Here is an 18,918-nt window from a genome sequence, read left to right as displayed (position 1 = left end):
CGCTTGTACACCAAGAAAACACTGACGAGTTCTCTGGTGTAGCATGCGCCATCATAGTAAATGCCTGACATAAATTATGTAATTATTTTGTTGTAAATAAATATTTCGGTTCTATTTCTTTGAAAGAATCAACCATATTTATTAAATAACGTTAGCAGAATACATAATCATTCGTATACGTGACCAAGACAATGTTTTCAAGTTGTAAAACTTTCAGGCATTTTATAGACTACTAATTACACGGGGCTTCATACCCACGCATGTTTGTTCGCCAATATTTAGACAGATCATTCAGAAATCAACACGGGGATACATACAAGATAACGTTAATGCAGTGTTTATGTCGTGAGCATTTAAAACATGTGACTTTGAATTACTGCGTATGTATTTTCTTCAATTTAGGCTACTGCACAACGGGTTTGATGAGGGCATTCCTAGTGGTCTGGCGAATGCAGTCTTCTCCTCAAATGTTTCAAGGCTATAACTACAAGCAAACTTAACGTTAACATTTGATAACTTTGACTTAACTATTGGCCTACAAGGGATCTCTTCTAATGTTACAGGTATGCCTAACTTAGCGACAAGTGATTTTCTCAGTGTTCAGATTGGGCGTTTAATTATTGGCCTAAAGTAAAACATTTTGTCCATGGAGGGCATGAAACTGCATTACTACGTTTGCCGTCATTTTGTATGGAAGCATATGAGTAGCTTTATTCAAATGAGAATGCAATCTGCAATATGCAATTCAAAATGACATTACATTATGCAATTGCCAATTCATTATGTAATTTAATATTGCAATTTGCAATAATTTCCAACAAATTGTATTTTAATTTGCAAAGTGACAATGCAATCCTAAAATCAATTTGAATAATTTTGGTTAAAAAATAGAATAAACATGGATTGAATTGCATTCCATTTTGCCATGGTACTTCAGTCTCAAAATTCAAATGGCAATTCCTTTTGCTTTTCAATTTTCAATATTCAGTTTAATAATTTAACTGTCAATTCGTTTTGCAATTTAATATTTAAAGTGCAATGTAGGATTGCATTTTTAAAACATATTTGGCAAAACTGTCAATGCCAGCTTGAAAAGATTTTGGATTATTTTGGGCAAAACGTTTTGCCATCGTTTTGAGGCATTTTATTCAAATGGAAAAGAAATAGCGCCCCCCGTGATTGCATTGCACTTTGGTCACGCTCTTTGTGTTGCAAAATTCAAATGGCCATTCAATATGCCAAACGCATTGCAATCTGTCAAGTCTCTCGTCAAGGCGGGAACTAGGCTACGTCACTTCCGTGTTTACGTCTTACCCAGTTAGTGCTTGCAATGGAGAAGTTTGCAGCTGCACTAAGGTCTCTGGCTGATTATGTAGAACACCACCGTGTCAACGAGTCTGACTCAACGGACAGATTACTGAAAATGGACGACAGAGTGGGCTATCTAGCCCTACTTGTCCGATTTGATGTCAACCTGGTCCGTTCAAAGATTTCTGAGGCCTTACAGCTAATGGGCGCTAGACGGTGGGGAGACCTTCTGTGGATACCACTGGAGGGAATAGAGGGTTACCTCTCCTATTAGGGAGATCGCGGAGCTCTTTGGAGTTCACAGGACAAGTAGGGCTAGATCGCCCACTCTGTCGTCCATTGTCGTTAGTTAGGCTAAAACTCACAGCCTTTCCTTGCCCTGCTCTCTCTCTCTCTCTCTCACACACACACACACACACACATACACACACAACAGAGACTCCCCTCCGTGGTCTGGCTAGCCTCATAAGCAAACCGGGGGGTGCGGTCGCTCCGGGCCCACGTTTGGCCAAATCTATCTCGCTGAATTGTTGTATACGATGCTTATTTGTAGGCTACTAATTGCTGGGGGGAGGGATGCTACTAAAGTTGCCGCTGGTTGGCAAAGTTATCAGCAGCAACATAAGAGCCTTAATAATGTAAGAACACAGCTGGGTCTCGCGGACACTAGGCCTACTCGCGGTCACGGTTAACATTATTCATCAACTGTGACATGATATGTTTGCGGCGCCAACACCCCCCACCCCCCCCAAAAAAAAAAGTGCCCCCTTGAAAATCGCAAATGCCCCCTCTGTCACTGTACTCTACAGCCGGGTCTGTCGGCCAGAGACTGCAAACTCCTCCATTGCAAACGCTAACTGGGTAAGAACAGAGAATGTCTAATAAGACATTAGCCCGTAGACGGGCTCTGGTAAGAAGACGTTAACACGGAAGTGACGTAGCCTAGTTCCCGCCTTGACGAGAGACTTGACAGATTGCAATGCGTTTGGCATATTGAATGGCCATTTGAATTTTGCAACACAAAGAGCGTGACCAAAGTGCAATGCAATCACGGGGGGCGCTATTTCTTTTCCATTTGAATAAAATGCCTCAAAACGATGGCAAAACGTTTTGCCCAAAATAATCCAAAATCTTTTCAAGCTGGCATTGACAGTTTTGCCAAATATGTTTTTAAAATGCAATCCTACATTGCACTTTAAATATTAAATTGCAAAACGAATTGACAGTTAAATGATGAAACTGAATATTGAAAATTGAAATGCAAAATTAATTGCCATTTGAATTTTGAGACTGAAGTACCATGGCAAAATGGAATGCAATTCAATCCATGTTTATTCTATTTTTTAACCAAAATTATTGGAATTGATTTTAGGATTTCATTGTCACTTTGCAGATTAAAATACAATTTGTTGGATATTATTGCAAATTGCAATATTAAATTGCATAATGAATTGTCAATTGCATAATGTAATGTCTTTTTGAATTGCATATTGCAGATTGCATTCTCATTTGAAAAAAGCTACTCATATGCTTCCATAATTTTGGTCAAACCTGCCCTCTAGGGGAGGGAGAGCCACATCAGAAAAAAAGAGATAACTTCGGTCACGTCTCCATGAAAGGTCTTTTAATAACTTTCCGTATACACTACAGTGTTCAAAGCTTTTATTACACAAAACAGTCGGGTTCAAATTTCACATTTTTGCCATAACAATGTACATATCAAGCTTACATTCAGAGAACAAAAAAGGCGTTACTGTTTAGATTCACCTGTGCACCAACGACTTATCAGCCAATTGTGCTGTGGCTGGAGTTCCCGACTGCAGTTCAAGATATGGCTCTGACAGAATTAGTACAATTACACAGTAATTCTGAAGAAAAGAAGCGCTACATTGTGTAGTGATAAGTCATGGTATTAATATATCTTCTGTGGACTGGGAATCAAACTTCCACCCTTATGAGTTTTTCTGGGGAACTTTGATTGTCACCTGCAAGAAAAGTAAATACATCATTAGACCATGAAAACAGAACACAATCTTGAATCACTGTGAATGTCCACATAGCTATTAAGAATTTTATGGCAGTATAATACAGTGGCACAATACAAAAATAGACTTATCTACAGTGTTTATAAAAAGTATTCAGCCCCATGCTAAAGTTGACTAAAAAGAGGGATAAAAAAATCTTCTCTCCTATTGGCTGGTTTGATTTGCATTGAGCTCAATGAGCATCAAACCAGCTAATGTGATTTGCATTGAGCTCAATGAGCATCAAACCAGCTAATAGGCTAACTGAAATACACACCATGCCAATCTCTATGGTGAAGGGTATGTGATGATGTGGGGCTATTTGAATTCCAAAGGCCAAGGGAATTTTATCAGGATGCATAGTATCCTGGATCCATTAAATAACTAGCCTTTAAAAATAAAAAAGCTGCCTGCCTCTATGGGAATTCAACATAGGGGTATGGATACTTATGCACCCTGTATTTTAATGAAGAACATTTATTTATTTACGATACATTATTCATTCACAAAGAAAATTGGTGATTGGTAAAAAGATGATTTTTTTTATTCCTCTTTTTAGTCAACTTTAGCATGGGGCTGAATACTTTTTATAGGCACTGTATATATAATGTCAGATTATTTTGTGGCGGGTCATTTTGTCATCAAAAATTAATGGGAAACAGCCTGTTTAATAAAACAATAACATTTCTGTGTACAGTTTTGTATTTGTTTGCATGCCTAGGCCCTCTAAATCCATCTAATGCATAACAACACCTCTTATCTAGTAATAATAACATTCACAGAAACAAGTGTCAACTAATAATATTCCGGCATACATTGTAGACATTCAGACATACACTATAAGCCTTGAAGCATTTTATTGTCTTCACAACTAATACCACTGACTGTCTTTAAGGTTTGAAAGAAAATTAGAAAATGAATGATATGCAGCGACTGTATGTATGATGTAACATTTTTGAAATCCACACAATAGATCAGTGGTTATCCACCAGTGTGCCGAGAGGCAAAGGGAGGTATACTATGGAATTTTAAGGAACACAGTGTATATTTGTACAGGCTCATGAAAATGTTCCTTTGTCGAGCAACAGAATAAAATCACCTCTCCGAATCTGTGAACAATGTCATAACTTGCCTGTCTTTTGTGCTCAGCTCATGAACACGCTCTATGTGTAGAGAACCCGGCTGTCATGGTCTATATAGTGGGCAGCCGTGGCCTACTGGTTAGTCTTCGGACTTGAAACCGGAGGGTTGCCGGTTCGAACCCCGACCAGTAGGAAGCGGCTGAAGTGCCCTTGAGCAAGGCACTTAACCCCTCACTGCTCCCCGAGCGCCGCTGTTGTTGCAGCCAGGATTAGTGTGTGCTTCACCTCACTGTGTGTACACTGTGTGCTGAGTGTGTTTCACTAATTCACGGATTGGGATAAATGCAGAGACCAAATTTCCCTCACAGGAAATTTGGTACTTAATACTTATACTTATATATAATAATGTTTGGGACATTCATCATAAGTAACCATAAGTTGGCGTTTTGGTTTGACCTTTGGGGGTAAGCCCCAAAAAGGCTGTGAGCCCATGCACAGAGCAGGATGTGCAAAACCAGTTGATTTACTATCTATGGGCATATACAGTTGTGCTCACACGTTTACATACCCTATACAGTTGTGCTTACACGTTTACATAACCTGTAAATACACATACTAAAGTTGACTAAAAAGAGGAATAAAAAAATAAGCTTTTGGAAATTGATCTTTAATGCCTTAATTAAAAAAATTGGAAAAATCCAACCTTTAAGGACACCAATTTTCTTTGTGAATGAATAATGATGATTTTTAGTCAACTTTAGCATGTGTATGTACAGGGTATGTAAACTTATGAGCACAACTGTATTTTCATGCATATGTTATATGATGTTTACCCAGCAAACTCTTTGAAGAACTTACTATAGAACATTCTCCAGTGGCTTGTTAAAATTATCTGGTATATACAGATATCTGATCTGGGGGTTGTGCAACACCCATCATACCAAACTGTGCCAAGCTTTCTGCAGACTGGAAGCCAATTTTAATTTTGATGGAACACTTGAGGGACAGCAACACAAGCTGTGTCTAGTCCCAGGGCAAACCACTAGCTGTGATCAACCAACCTCTGTCACCATCTTCACTGTAACATTTCCCATTACCCAACAGAGAGTAGGGTTTGCCTATTCCTATTACCATAACAGATAGTACCCAACAGTTATTCTTACTGTTTTGACTTCTGTGTAGTTATCCAGACCATACTCTCCCAGTTCACGGCCATTGCCTGAGGCCTTGTAGCCTCCGAATGGAGCTTGGGCTCCAAATACATCATAGCAGTTGATCCTGACAAAGCAAAGAATGATCAATACTTAGCAGTTAACCACACTGTCGTGTATCTCCACTACTTATCTTTAACAAGTAGCAAGAACAAGAAACCTCAAGATCTGACACAAAGCAGCTTTCTTGTGGTAAGAGGGCTGTGAGACTAATGAAGAATTACCAAACAGTTCCTGCCCGAAGGCCGTTGGAGATGTAGTGGGCTTTATCGATGTCCTTGGTGAAGATTCCAGCTGCCAGGCCATACTTGCTGTCATTTGCCCTCTCCACAGCCTCCTCGATTGTCTTGAACTTCAGGATCTGCATGACTGGGCCGAAGATCTAACAGGCAAAAATGTGTATTCGCTGAGCATAAATTCTACTAAATGGCAATGTCCATTACCTCACAAATACCTCACACCCACAGCCACAGGTCTTCCTACCTCCTCTCGAGCGATGGTCATGTTGTCCTGGACGTCCCCAAATATAGTGGGCTGGATGAAGTAGCCCCGGTCAGCTGCCACGCCTCCCCCACACATCAGCTTAGCGCCCTCTTTTTTCCCACTGCTGATGTACCCCAGGATCTTCTTGAACTGCTCCTCGTCCACCTAAACGTGAAAGGAGACGGCTCAGTAAGCTAGCAAACAAGTGCAAGTACTACATGCATACTTTGAAATACATGTGCAAGTGCACGCACACTCTGAAATGGCTGTGTTTTCCCTGTCATGTATAAAATACTTATTTTGATGTGAGACTGAGAAAATGAAAGGTAAAGATAGTTGTTTTTCAGTTCAGGACGTTTTGATGTCTTGTGTCACCTTATGTGCCCGATGTGCTTTTAAACCTCAATGATAAACATAAAGTGCCACTACAAATTCTTCTATTCTATAGAGAAACCAATGCACAGACTTTTTGCTTAGGCTTCAATAGGCGTTAATGAAGAATAAACTCTTAATGTCATCTTTGGCCAGGTGCGAGGCCCATCAGACGCGAGGCCCTGGATGACGGCCCAAATTTTGCTGTTTTCATGAATACAAAAGTTGGGTGACCCTCCCTCCTAGAATGAAAAAAAAATGGGTGACCCTCCCCTCAACAAAAAATAAAAAGACATGACCCTCCCCTATTTTCCTCCGGTGGTCCATTCCATAAATACCGAATGGTCCCTTAGCAGAAATATTGTTGTGCTGAGTTCTAAGAACAGAGAGTTCAAGTTAAATGTTGTTGTGCTGAGTTCTAAGAACATAGAGTACAAGTTAAGTGTGCACCCAGACAGACAGGAACTGCACCCTGTCTGTGTGTGTGAGTGGGTAAAATAAGAGTATGTCACAATGAAGTCGCTATGTCTTCTGTGTGCATCTGTACAATAAAAGACACAGCTTTTGGGCTGCAGAGTCAGAGACTGATGGTGTAAGGAATTCTTCCTTACATTAGCAGGCTCTCCTCTTGGTACCAGAGTTTGTGGGCAAAGCCATACTATGTGTTGTGGTTCTTGTATCTATATGTTGGGGTTAAATTCCCTGACAGTTACCAACAATGTTAACAACAAACTCAGCTTCACTGCTGCAAACAAAGTTGGCTATATGCTTCGCCATATAACGAACCAGCTAGCCTTGTGATAACAACATTTTTACCTTTTGTTTAGTCCACTGAAAGTTATCCACATATCAAACGATTAAATACACAGTTATGGAGGAATTGTTTTGGGGAAGCAGTTGCACTATATCCCACTTTTGCTGCCTTTAAGCCACTTAAATCCATAGCCTAGATGAGCATTGCGCTACGTTACAACTTGACGTGATGGTGAAGCTAAATGGCCAAGAAATGTCACGTCATAAAAGTTGTAGGCCTACTAAACGCAAAAACTTAATGACAGCTTGTTCGTGGTGGTTAAGTGCTGCCTAATTGAAATGGGATAGGCAAGGGTTATCTTATATTCGGCTATTACGTGTGGCACATTTATTGGGCTTTTAGCCTCTTTTAATTTATTTGATGAGGAACTGATAAAGACTGAGCAGCAGAAAAGTCAGTCGATACATAAATCATTTATTATTATAATTAGGCTATTGATAGCCTACTACTACTATTACTTTTATTATTACTAGATGTACCGCAGAGCGGTACAAAATATGACCGCCGCCCAGTCCAGCACATTTTTCCACAAAAATAAATCACGCTGAAAGGCCTGTATGATTTTAGCTGTCTCACTAAATTGCATTATCCACACTCAATTCTCACTGATATCTGCTAGACAACAAGTACCAAAACATGATTAGTTCATAGATTTCACTTGTAAAATTCATTTTATACAACCCCACCTCCATCTTGCCTGTTCATAATTCTGAGAAATTCTTGAATTGTGTGCATGTACATGTTTATGTTATGTGTGTGTGTGTGTGTGTGTGTGTGTGTGTGTGTGTGTGTGTGTGTGTGTGTGTGTGTGTGTGTGCGAGCGTGCTTGTGTGTGTGCCTGCGTATGTGCCTGTGCATGCAAGCGTACATATGTCTACTGTGTGAGTATGTGTCATACGTATGATTACTGTGAATGTATGTGTGTGTGTGTGTGTATCTGTTTGTGCACATGTGTGCACATGAAATGGGTTAACATGACACCTGGAGGCAAACATATGGAAAAAAATGGTCATCTACAGTTCTCAAGATATTCACAGAGAACTGTGTCTGCCCTACCCTCCTTTCGGGGGGTCCAGTCCAGCGGGGGGGCTACAGATCAAAACGAAAAATGACGGTTCCATGCTATCCATGTGGGGTTACATGCCCACCAAGTTTTGTGTACCCCGGTCTTTCAGTGTCCCGGGAATCCTTGTTGGTGTACGTCACTAAATGTACACATACATTATTTTATTGTAAGGCCCCCCATGAACGAAAGTACACAAAACTTGGCATGCATTCGGAGGGTGTCAAAATGATCCTACACTTTTAATTTTGTGCAGTTTTGACCTTGTCAGCCAGAGATATTGTGATGAAAACACCTAATTTTTTGCTTTTTAATTTTTAACTAGGTGGCGCTATAGATGAAATAAGTGGTAATGGGATGGGTTGACATGCCCCCTTAAGACCAACATACATAAAAAAGGTGGACCTCCTAGGCCCTACGGTTCTCGAGATATTCACAGAAAACTGTCTCCGGCCACCTACAGGCCAGTTGGTGTATAGTAACATTAATTAATTTATTGTGTGGCCCCCCATGAACGGAATTCCACGAAACTTGGCGTGCATACAGAGGGTGTCATAATGATCCTATACTTCCAATTTCGTGCAGTTTTGACTATGTTAGGTCACAGATACCTGCGATTACAACACCTCATTTTTACTTTTTTGTGTTTAACTAGGTGGCGCTATACATGAAATGAGTGGTTATGGAATGGGTTGACATGGCCCCTTGAGATTAACATACAAAAAAAAAAGGTCCTCCTAAACCCTACGGTTCTCGAGATATTCACAGAAAACTGTGTCTGCCCTACCCTCCTTTCGGGGGGTCCAGTCCAGCGGGGGGGCTACAGATCAAAATGAAAAACAATGGTTCCATGCTATCCATGTGGGGTTACATGCCCACCAAGTTTCGTGTACCCCGGTCTTTCAGTGTCCCGGGAATCATTGACGGAAATTTGGGCATGCGAAAAAGAAAAAAAAAAAGAAAAAAAGAAAAAAAAATCTGACCAAACCTATATGACCGCCGCTTCGCTGCGCGGCGGTCATAATTATTATTCGGATGAGGCAAAGGAATGTAAATCTGAGTCTGAAATGTTGGCTACAAACAGTCTATACTGCTGTAACTGCACTGCTGCTATTTGTTAACTTCCGGGAACTATTTGAGGCTTCCATTAGCTGCCATTGTTGGAAAAAAAAAACATTAGTGTCAATGGAGTTGTCGCAACTCTACCTTTATATGGCTCTGGGTATGAGTAAGTGTGTAATTAAGTGTTTAATAACTGATTCATACCACTATAAGCAAACAGCGTCTTTCAAAACGTACCTGAGGTCCCTGCTCAGTCTTGAGGTTGAACGGATCTCCCACCACTCTGTTCTTGGACCTCTCCACGCTGCGCGCCACAAACTCGTCATAGATGCTCTCCTGCACATAGGTGCGGGATCCAGCACAACAGCACTGGCCCTGGTTGAAGAACAGGGCAAAGTGCGACTGCTCCACAGCCTCCTCCACTGACACACACACACACACACACACACACACAAGCACACACACACACACACACACACACACACATTACAGTGAATTCAGGTGACCACAGTAAAAATAAACACAAGTCACACACTCAAGTCGTTCTCCTTTCATCAAGCAGAGCCCCTGAACACATAGTGTTTTGATATTAAGACTAATGATTCATTTTAGTATCATGATGTGGAAATATCATTCCCCCCCCAATTAAACAAGCATTATTATTCATAGGTTTCATCAGGTCCCTTGCCACAGGTGTATAAAATCAAACACCTGGTTTATGAATGCAGACTGCATGGTGCTTGATTTTATACACCTGTGGCAAGGGACCTGTTGAAACCCATGAATATTGATATTGTGTCAGTATGACAAAGCAGAAGGGGGAGGGGGCAGCTCACTGTTAGCATCAGACAAGATGATGTTGGGGCTCTTTCCTCCCAGTTCCAGGGTGACCTTCTTCAGGTTACTGGTGCCTGAAGCCTGCTGGATCAGGTGGCCCACCTGCAGAAGGCACACAATAATATAAACACATCATCTAATCCCCACCTGTAGAAACAGTGGAGCTACATGGAGGGGGGAAGAGATAAGGGATGTTTCTGACCTCTGTGGACCCTGTGAAGGCCACCTTGTCCACATCGTGGTGCGAAGCAATGGCAGCCCCAGCCGATGGGCCCATCCCAGGAATGATGTTCACCACACCAGGAGGGAATCCCACCTGAAGCAAGCATGGATATAGAGGCATGCCTAGTGTGTATACTCTTGATTATGATTTAACTTGTGAAGGGTGTTGTTTATACTTGATTAATACAACGATCTTTGTATCTGTAAATCTCAGCATATGTAAGCATGAATCCTATATATGTTTGGGGTGTATGTACGCACCTCCCTGATGAGGTTGGCCACATAGAGGGCAGTGAGGGGGGTCTGCTCGGCCACCTTCATGACCACAGTGTTGCCTGTGGCCAGAGCAGGGCCCAGCTTCCACGCCTGCATCAGCAGCGGGAAATTCCACTGGGACAGGAGAACAGAAACGGGGGAACAGTGGGAGAGAATGGAGGGAAAGGATTTCAGATCAGATCTATACACCAGTTGTTTGTTATAACACAGTTAAAAGCAATATTAAGCCATTAGGAAAATAGAAGCCATGACAAAGGAAATCATTACTGAATAAGAGAGATTAGTCCACATTTCACATTGAGAGTTTACAAACAGATCGATAGATCATAACAGTTCCATTGTAAGTGAACTAACAGTTCCATTGTAAATTAACTACCCAAAAAGTATTACTACTTATAAATATTAGATTAAAAAAAAGTTAGAAAAAAGTAAAAACGTTTTTAAAAAAATCTGTCCACGTCTCTGTTTAACTGATTAATTTGTCCAGTTTATTGGAGTTTCCTCGAAGGTGCCTACAGATAACGATGGTTTCCCCTGTGTGACTACTGAGTGTTCTACTGAAGATCACAATCCCCATAAACTGTCCTATTAAAAGGGCAAATGCAGTGTGGCTAAGGATAAGGTTCAAGGGCAAGCACAGTCAGTGGGCAATTGCAGCATAGGGGTATTTCTGGGCAATTCGTCAAAACTGTCAAACCTGAACAAAATGAAAACTGAACTCTGAAGCAAGCTTGTGAAAGACCAATTCCAACAGACTCCTAATACCTCTGCAGCAGAATGTGTGTTAGCACATACCAACCACATAATTACACATATAATAACACACAGAATTAGGCGACGGGGAGGCATTGCCTTTTGCGGCAATGCTATCAAGGAACCATATTGCTTTTGGGAGCCATTGTTGTTTTGGAAAAGAATTTCCAGCAATTATATTGAGCAGGACACAGGGTGTATGATGGCATCCCTCAAGGATAACAGCACCCTGAGGCCTATATATGCTTGCATTACTATGTAAATAGTATATGGCAACCCCTTCCCATACCCCAATCAAACGGCATGATTCACAGGTGGACACAGTCAAGCCTGCAGATAAGTGACTTGACAAAGCAGTTACAGGACATATGTTTGAGCATGAAGGTTTAGGCATACAACATTTAACTGCTTTATAGACGAAACATTTGTTTAAATGTACACGTTGTACAAATTTGAAACAGTGGTAGGTGAAGGCAGTCTGCGGTCCATTAACTCTCCCTCACATTCCAGGGCTATCTTTTCTTCCTCTTGCCTTCTCCTGCTGCTGTAGCACTTATTCTGTCAGGAATGCATTTCTATTCTGTTTCAACAAAAACATTTAGTTATGTAACCTATTACAAAAAGTCTATCATTCCTGAAACATATGCTGCATGACATATGTACCCCCCCCCCCCCCCCCCCGACACAAACACACATATATACACCCTAAACACACAACATGCACTCTGCAAGAATTTCCACAAGAGGCGCCACACTCATTTTACACAACCTGACCAATGGCTGTGGTGAACGCTTCCGTTACACAACCAGGCAGCGTTCCAGTGGAATGTCCTCGACTGAACCCATCGCCCCTCCCTCCCTCTCTGCGTCTGCGATCTGTGTCTGTTTCTTCTCTCATCTTCCGGTTCCTTCTCCAGGCCCACCATCTCCTTTTCTACTCCAACCCAAACATCTGCAGACCACTGAGCACATGGTGACTGAGCTCCACTGCCTTCAGGCACCTCTCTCTCCATGTCTCCCGGATCAGTAAGACACTTCACTGAACTGTGGTGAGCACACATGTCTACAAAATGTAGGATCTGCATGACTTCATCTTCAACAATATATATTACCTTGTTTCTTCAACCATTTGTCAGCCCCTCATAAAATATCATTCATGCATTATGTTTGTGCCTGTGTTGCATTCTTATATTTAGGCCAGAGCCGTTTAGGAACCCAGTTACCAGTGAATCATTATGCTGTATTTGTGCACCTCCTCATCTGTTTCCATTCACTGGGTACTTCAAAAGTAGCTGGTTTCTGAGAGTCCTTTTTTTCCTTTTTGTCCAGCTGGGTTTTCGCAAAAAGTCAATAAAGGTGTTCCCAGCAAGTATTCCCAGAGAGTCTATCACAAGCCTTTTAGCCACAACCTCTTTGAGTTGGCCAGCGCCAGCACCCCCCCCCCCCACACACACACACACACACACACACACACACACACACACACACACACATTAACTTACAGGAATGATTTGGCCACACACTCCTATGGGCTCATGTCTGGTGTAGCAAAAGTAATCTCCATCAATGGGGATGGTCTTGCCCTCCCACTTATCAGCCCATCCAGCATAGTACCTACACACAAACACACACACACACACGCACACACACAGACAGACACACGCGCACACAGAGAAAGAGAGAGAGAGAGAGATATACAGAATCAGAACAGGTAATCCGACATGCATTTCATTAATCTGGGGACACTGAAAGTTTTGAAGGATCAGTCTTTAATCCTGGAAAAAGTGACCGTGTCTGTTGAAATCCATTTATTACACTAATTAGATGTGATTACCAAATGGGTAGTTTCAATACCCATTTGTATTTAGCTTCTGCTGACTTTGCTTGTTCTGGTAAACTACATCTGGATTACATAATTCCTCGCTAAGCCCCTGAGTTTAGGCAACAGAAGCGCTCATCTGTGTTTTCTGAATTTAAGATATGCCAGGTCAGAGTTCAGAGAGAGGTTCTCACATGCCTGTCATGTGATGCAGAAGAACTAATAACTGGAATTTCTCCTTAAACTAGTCATACAAGAAGCCATACTGTATATATGATTTCAATAGAGTAGGTTCAGTCTGAAACACAGTGACTGATAATGCTGTGAGACTGAAAGTGTTTCTGGTAAATTATTCAATAAACAAAGTTAAACAATACTTACTGAACTGCACTTAACTCTCTTAATATATTTGGCACATCCTCATACTCTGAGCATGCAGAGGATAACTTATTTAGGGTACTTAAGTCTTGTCTTTTTCACCCCAGCCACACAGCTTCATGTCTCAGATGTCACAAGGGTAATGCTACTCAACTCAACTCTGCTTTAACACTGCTTTAAAACATAACTAGGCTGACACAACAGACTTTGTAAATGTTATCCAGATGGTGACCTCCAAAGGCGTTACCACATAATTACTATCTAATGGCTGGCTGAACGGAGTAAATGAGTAGCCTAATGCAATACAAGGTACTGTAGAGCCCAACTCAAAGTAGTGCAGTAGCCATAGACAGGGACTGAAGCAAGTACAGCCATGAACCAAATCTGTTTTCTTTTTGTCATTACCTTCCACTCTTCATGCAGCTTTGCATCATTATAGCTGCAGACTTTACACTAGATTACACTAATACTTAATTAGTTATTAGTGTAATCACTAGTGTAATAAATAATGTGTTGTCATTTGGAGAATTTATCTGTGTGTTGCCCCTCCGTTGTGTGTGTGTGTGTGTGTGTGTGTGAACTCTGGTGAACACACAGAGTTCTGTCTCTGTGAATGGGTTGGAAAATACAGTGGATGGGACTGAGCAGTACACCATTTCAGCCAATCAGCAAAGGCTGCTTCAGGAGCACCGAGGGTAGGGTTGTAGTTGATTGGCATATTTTGTCAGGTTTGAGGCTTGCACCACTAATTCTACTCCTCGTAAGCTCTGCAGTTCCCTAGAGTCAGTAAGTGGAGGATCTCTGTCCCGCATGCGGACACATACCTGAGAACCTTTACGACCATGGGGACATCAACCATAAAGGACACGGCATAAGGCTTCCCATTGTCAAGGGTCTCTAGTTCCTGGAAAACAAGAGGTCAAGTTAAGCCATGGACCCTGGTTATGTAACTTCAAGTAGAGTGAAGTGAAAAGCATTGACCGTAGACAGGCTAGATTGGAGTTAATCCACATGACCAACAGCTCAACGTCTACCAGTCTAGCCATCAATCAATTAGGGGTGTCACGATTCTCCAAATCCTCGATTCGATGTAATTTTCGATTTTAAAGTCACGATTCGATTCGATTTTCGATCTTTTTTAAATATTACTATTAATGCATTCCTTATATGTTATTTACTCTTTTTGGCCTTTTCCTTTTCTTTTTCGGGGGGCTTTTATTTTGAAACCGCTTTGAAACCGTTCCAACCGTGAGGTTGTAATGTAAACAGAACTAACTTTAGGCTAAAACAGAGACGTGAACATAGTAAAATGAAACAACACAGAATGTTAATTTGATTGTTTCAGCACACTCCATAGAGACCCAAGGTTAGTGTTCATGGAATATGTACAATGTGCATTTTAAGCCTTAAAGTAACTTTGGACTGTAATTAGACCATCTTTTCACTTGCCAAGTTGAGTAGGCTAAGTTAGTTTTAATTGACGTGAATGAACGAATACTTCCACACCGGTGATTTCAAAGTAGCACGAGGGGCTTTGATTTCGGTAGGTTGATGTGTAGGCCTATATTTTAACTGGCTGCAGCCTAAAATTAGAGGAGTGTTGACGCTGCAGTTCAGCACGTGCATGTGTGTTTGTGCGTCTTGGCATACATGCTGGACGTGACATTGGGGGTGTGGCTGCATCGTCGATTCTACTTTTAAGTTCGAAGTTCGAGATTGAGATGTAATTTCGATCGATTTCGAAATAAAATCGAAATCGTGACACCCTTACAATCAATACATGCTATGTATGATCTACAATCTTCTCTGTATGGTGCAGCCACACTGCTACAAAGATTAATGACCACAGTCAACTTTACTTCCTGGTGGAACACTTTCCTATTTCCGCCATTTCACAAACTCTGCCCACAAAACTCTGTAACTGCGGCTAACTGTCAAACTGTGAACTGTGGTTCTTCAGTTTGGTTTAGGGTCTGTGAGAAAACCACTGAGAGCTGATAAAGGCAACGTTGTAGCAGCATGGCCACAGCAACCCCTGCAAAAGGCATGAGGAAATCCAGCTGATCATGGCCCTCCCAAGGCTATTCACTGCTGCTAAATGATTCAGCAGTTTAGAGATTGCATAACGTTAGGTAAACTGTAAAGTCTTTACACCACACCTATTGACCAAAATTCACGATATCTCTGATGAATCACATGTGAAAACAATCGCACAGTACGACACAATGAGCCAATTTCCCAACACACTATTAGAGCCCAAAACAACACCATGTCATCAGTACCTTTGTCATCTATTTGAACTGTATACAGCTGCCTCGCTGCTGTCTCATGGCCGTCTAGTTAGACAAACAACACTGTCCAGCGCTAAGCTGATAATTCATTTGTTGACAATGAGTAGTAACACCTTTTTATAGACGGATATATAAAATATAATAAAATGAAACAGTCACCGACAAAAACAAATGCATTGGTGTTTTCAGCACTAGGTTAATATTATTCCATCTGGCCCGAATGTTCCTCTCTGGCTTGGCCACATTCATGTGTGGAGATCCTGTTCAAAGGTCATCTTGATATTCTTATCCATTTTTCAATACTCAGTATTTGAGTTGCAGTCATTTGAGCAGGAGCACCAGGCAAGACGTTGACATTTACTTTTACTTTTACTATTCATTTATTCATTTAGCAGACTCTTTCACAGTCCGGGGAAAGTAACAACGTTCACACGGCCAAGTTTAATCCGAGTCCGACGCTGACGTCCAGTGCCCGCCCCTGAATGCTCTTTCACAGCAGAATTACACAAATAAGGAATACAATTCAAGCTACAATGCATAGGAGACCTTAGGTAGGAATTAATACTACATCAATCAGTACTAGAGGATAAGAGTGCATATGTTTTAAGTATTAGTGTAAGTGTAGTAGAAAGAGAAAGTGGTAGAAGAAGAAGGAGATAGAGGAGGGGAGAGAGGGACGTGCATGAGACGGAGCAAGTGGTTACACTTACGGCCAAATAAGCAGCGTCTCTCTCGATGGCGTCAGCCAGACGGCTTAGGAGAAGCCCACGGTGTGATGCATCCATCCGCCGCCATGGGGACCCAAACTTGAAGGCATCCTTGGCTGCCTTTACTGCCTTGTCAACATCAGCCTGATTGGAAAGGAAGATGGGGAATCGTGGGAGAAGGGAAAGAGAGAAAGAGAGAGAGGGGGGGTTGGGGGTTGGGAGAGCACAATATCTCAGGGAGGAAATGAGCTGGGTCATTAACCCAGCGTTCAGTAAACACTCAAACTAGCCTCGCTCACACACACCCTAACAAACTTCATTCAAGCAGCACGACATGCCATGTTTCTTGACACTGTGAAATGTGAGAATCATGACTCCAAGGCAACTACATTCAACATTGCCACTTACACTTCACTCATGCATACAAGTCTCTCACTGTCTCTCACTTTCTCTCTCTCTCTCTCACTCACAATCACACTCACACTCACACTCACACACACACACACACACACACACACACACACCTTGTCTCCCTCTGCAACCTGGCAAATTACTTCTCCAGTGGAAGGGTTGATGGTGGGGAAGGTCTTCTTGCTGACCGCATCCTGCCACTCATTGTTGATGAAGAGCTGAGCAGAAAAACATAAACATGCCATTCAGACCACTGAGACAGGATCCAGTGGTCTGGTCACTACTCCATACTCAGTAACTGTACTCTTGTTCTATACTAGAACATAGAGCTACGAGAGTTGACGTCTTTACAACATGTACATGTTTCCATCTGCAAATATTCTAGTAGCCTCCTGACGAACACAAGAAATGCATTATTTCTCCCAGTGAAGCGTAATATCATATTGGTTATAATATAGAGTAGCCAGAAGAGAATTTTATCTACTGCAGAGGTGGAAACTATTGCAATGTTGTTTTTGTGTTGTGTTTAACACCCCGAAGTTGGTCAAATGTAGAGAGGCCTAGTGCCAAATATATTGCTTTCTCTGAAGATAAGGGAATAATTTTTAAGTGTGACTATGGGTTCATCCTACAAATCTACGAGCTTCGGATACATTGCGTTGCAATGACTATGACAGTTATTCAACGATCTTGACCCTACAGATCAGGAATTTCACATGACAGGTACACTACTTAATCTAACCAGTTTCACATCCTGGACCAGTTTCACATCCTCACAACATAGCTACACAAACGTTCTGGAGTTAACAAATTTAAAAAGATACTTTTATGCCTTCAAATGAAATTAGACAGGCTTCTTCGGCAAACTGGTGTAACTAAATGCTAATAGGTTAAGTCAAATTAGTCTACAGTAGACTTTGATGAAGTGCGCGTGACAGCAATCAAACATAGCAACACTGTTTCAAAAGCAACAAGTTGGCAATACTTTGCACGTCATTCCAGGAATCTATCGGCTACAACATGCAGTTGCATAAAATTAAAGCTAGCCTAAGTTGTCAAACTTTTTGGCACGCTGAGGCGTCTCTGTTGCGTCTCGCACGCTACGTAGGCTATAGGCTACTGTATTCCTGACATTACCTTGTTGAAATGCACATCGGGATGAGTGTTCGGTGCAGGGATAGCTGCAGCGGAATATTGGCACGCCGATATCCTCGACAGCTGGGGGAAAGTTCGAGTCAACACGGTGCGCAGCATGGTGTAACTTGCTATTCCTTCGTGCTACGGGTCCGGGGAAAGTAACAACGTTCACACGGCCAAGTTTAATCCGAGTCCGACGCTGACGTCCAGTGCCCGCCCCTGAATGCTGATATGGGAATCTGAGTCTGCGCAGACGATACCCTGATAGCACAGGGGCGTTGAATCCACGTTGAATCAACCTCCGCCGCTTCAAACAAACGTGAATTCAACGCCCCTCAACGCCCCTTTGCTATCTGGGTAGCGGCATGAGGGCCGAGCAATGCACAACTACAGTACCAAAATCACCAGTGTGATATAATTGGTGACAAAGCAGAATGATCTGTCAAATTAAGCATTGTACAATGCAATGCATACGTGTCAGCTGATGTTACAAGAGTTACATTTCGTGAGCCTATTTAGGTTTATGTTACAATATAACCCAGACAGCATTTACATCTGTGCCAGATCCGTTTTTGAATCAGCAGATTCACGCAGCAGTCGCACTCACTATGCAGATCTGCACCAACTTTGCGCCAGACTTGTCTGTAGCTTCTGACTGTGCCTACCTA

The 18,918-nt window shown here is 41.9% G+C and overlaps 1 protein-coding gene across 1 annotated transcript; it reads right to left on the bottom strand.

Moving 5' to 3' along the window:
- Positions 1–2,917: 2,917 nt before the first annotated feature.
- LOC143127681 (aldehyde dehydrogenase, mitochondrial-like) lies at positions 2,918–18,480 on the bottom strand. Its single transcript, XM_076289316.1, has 13 exons — positions 18,251–18,480; positions 17,227–17,331; positions 16,706–16,846; positions 14,529–14,608; positions 13,010–13,121; positions 10,740–10,868; positions 10,459–10,572; positions 10,256–10,358; positions 9,657–9,841; positions 6,109–6,273; positions 5,850–6,007; positions 5,578–5,692; positions 2,918–3,293 (listed from the first exon to the last, which is right to left on the bottom strand). The coding sequence occupies exons 1-13, from the start codon at positions 18,365–18,367 to the stop codon at positions 3,261–3,263; spliced, it is 1,557 nt and encodes a 518-aa protein (XP_076145431.1). The 5' UTR covers positions 18,368–18,480; the 3' UTR covers positions 2,918–3,260.
- Positions 18,481–18,918: the final 438 nt, after the last annotated feature.

Source organism: Alosa pseudoharengus, unplaced genomic scaffold (assembly GCF_046254945.1).
Source record: "Alosa pseudoharengus isolate Yale_2024_CS ecotype anadromous, Long Island Sound unplaced genomic scaffold, YU_APseudo_1.1 YU_APseudo_1.1_scf_17, whole genome shotgun sequence".
NCBI classification, from domain to species: Eukaryota; Metazoa; Chordata; class Actinopteri; order Clupeiformes; family Clupeidae; genus Alosa; species Alosa pseudoharengus.
This window is presented reverse-complemented; position numbering and strand designations above follow the sequence as displayed.

Bases quoted from the DNA above. Each gene is read 5' to 3' on its own strand.
- LOC143127681 (XM_076289316.1), bottom strand. From the start codon at position 18,367: ATGCTGCGCACCGTGTTGACTCGAACTTTCCCCCAGCTGTCGAGGATA. The intron at 10,573-10,739 runs GTGCGTACATAC...TGCTTGCTTCAG, and splicing joins TGGCCAACCTCATCAGGGAG to GTGGGATTCCCTCCTGGTGT. The intron at 6,274-9,656 runs GTACGTTTTGAA...TTTCACGTTTAG, and splicing joins AGACTGAGCAGGGACCTCAG to GTGGACGAGGAGCAGTTCAA.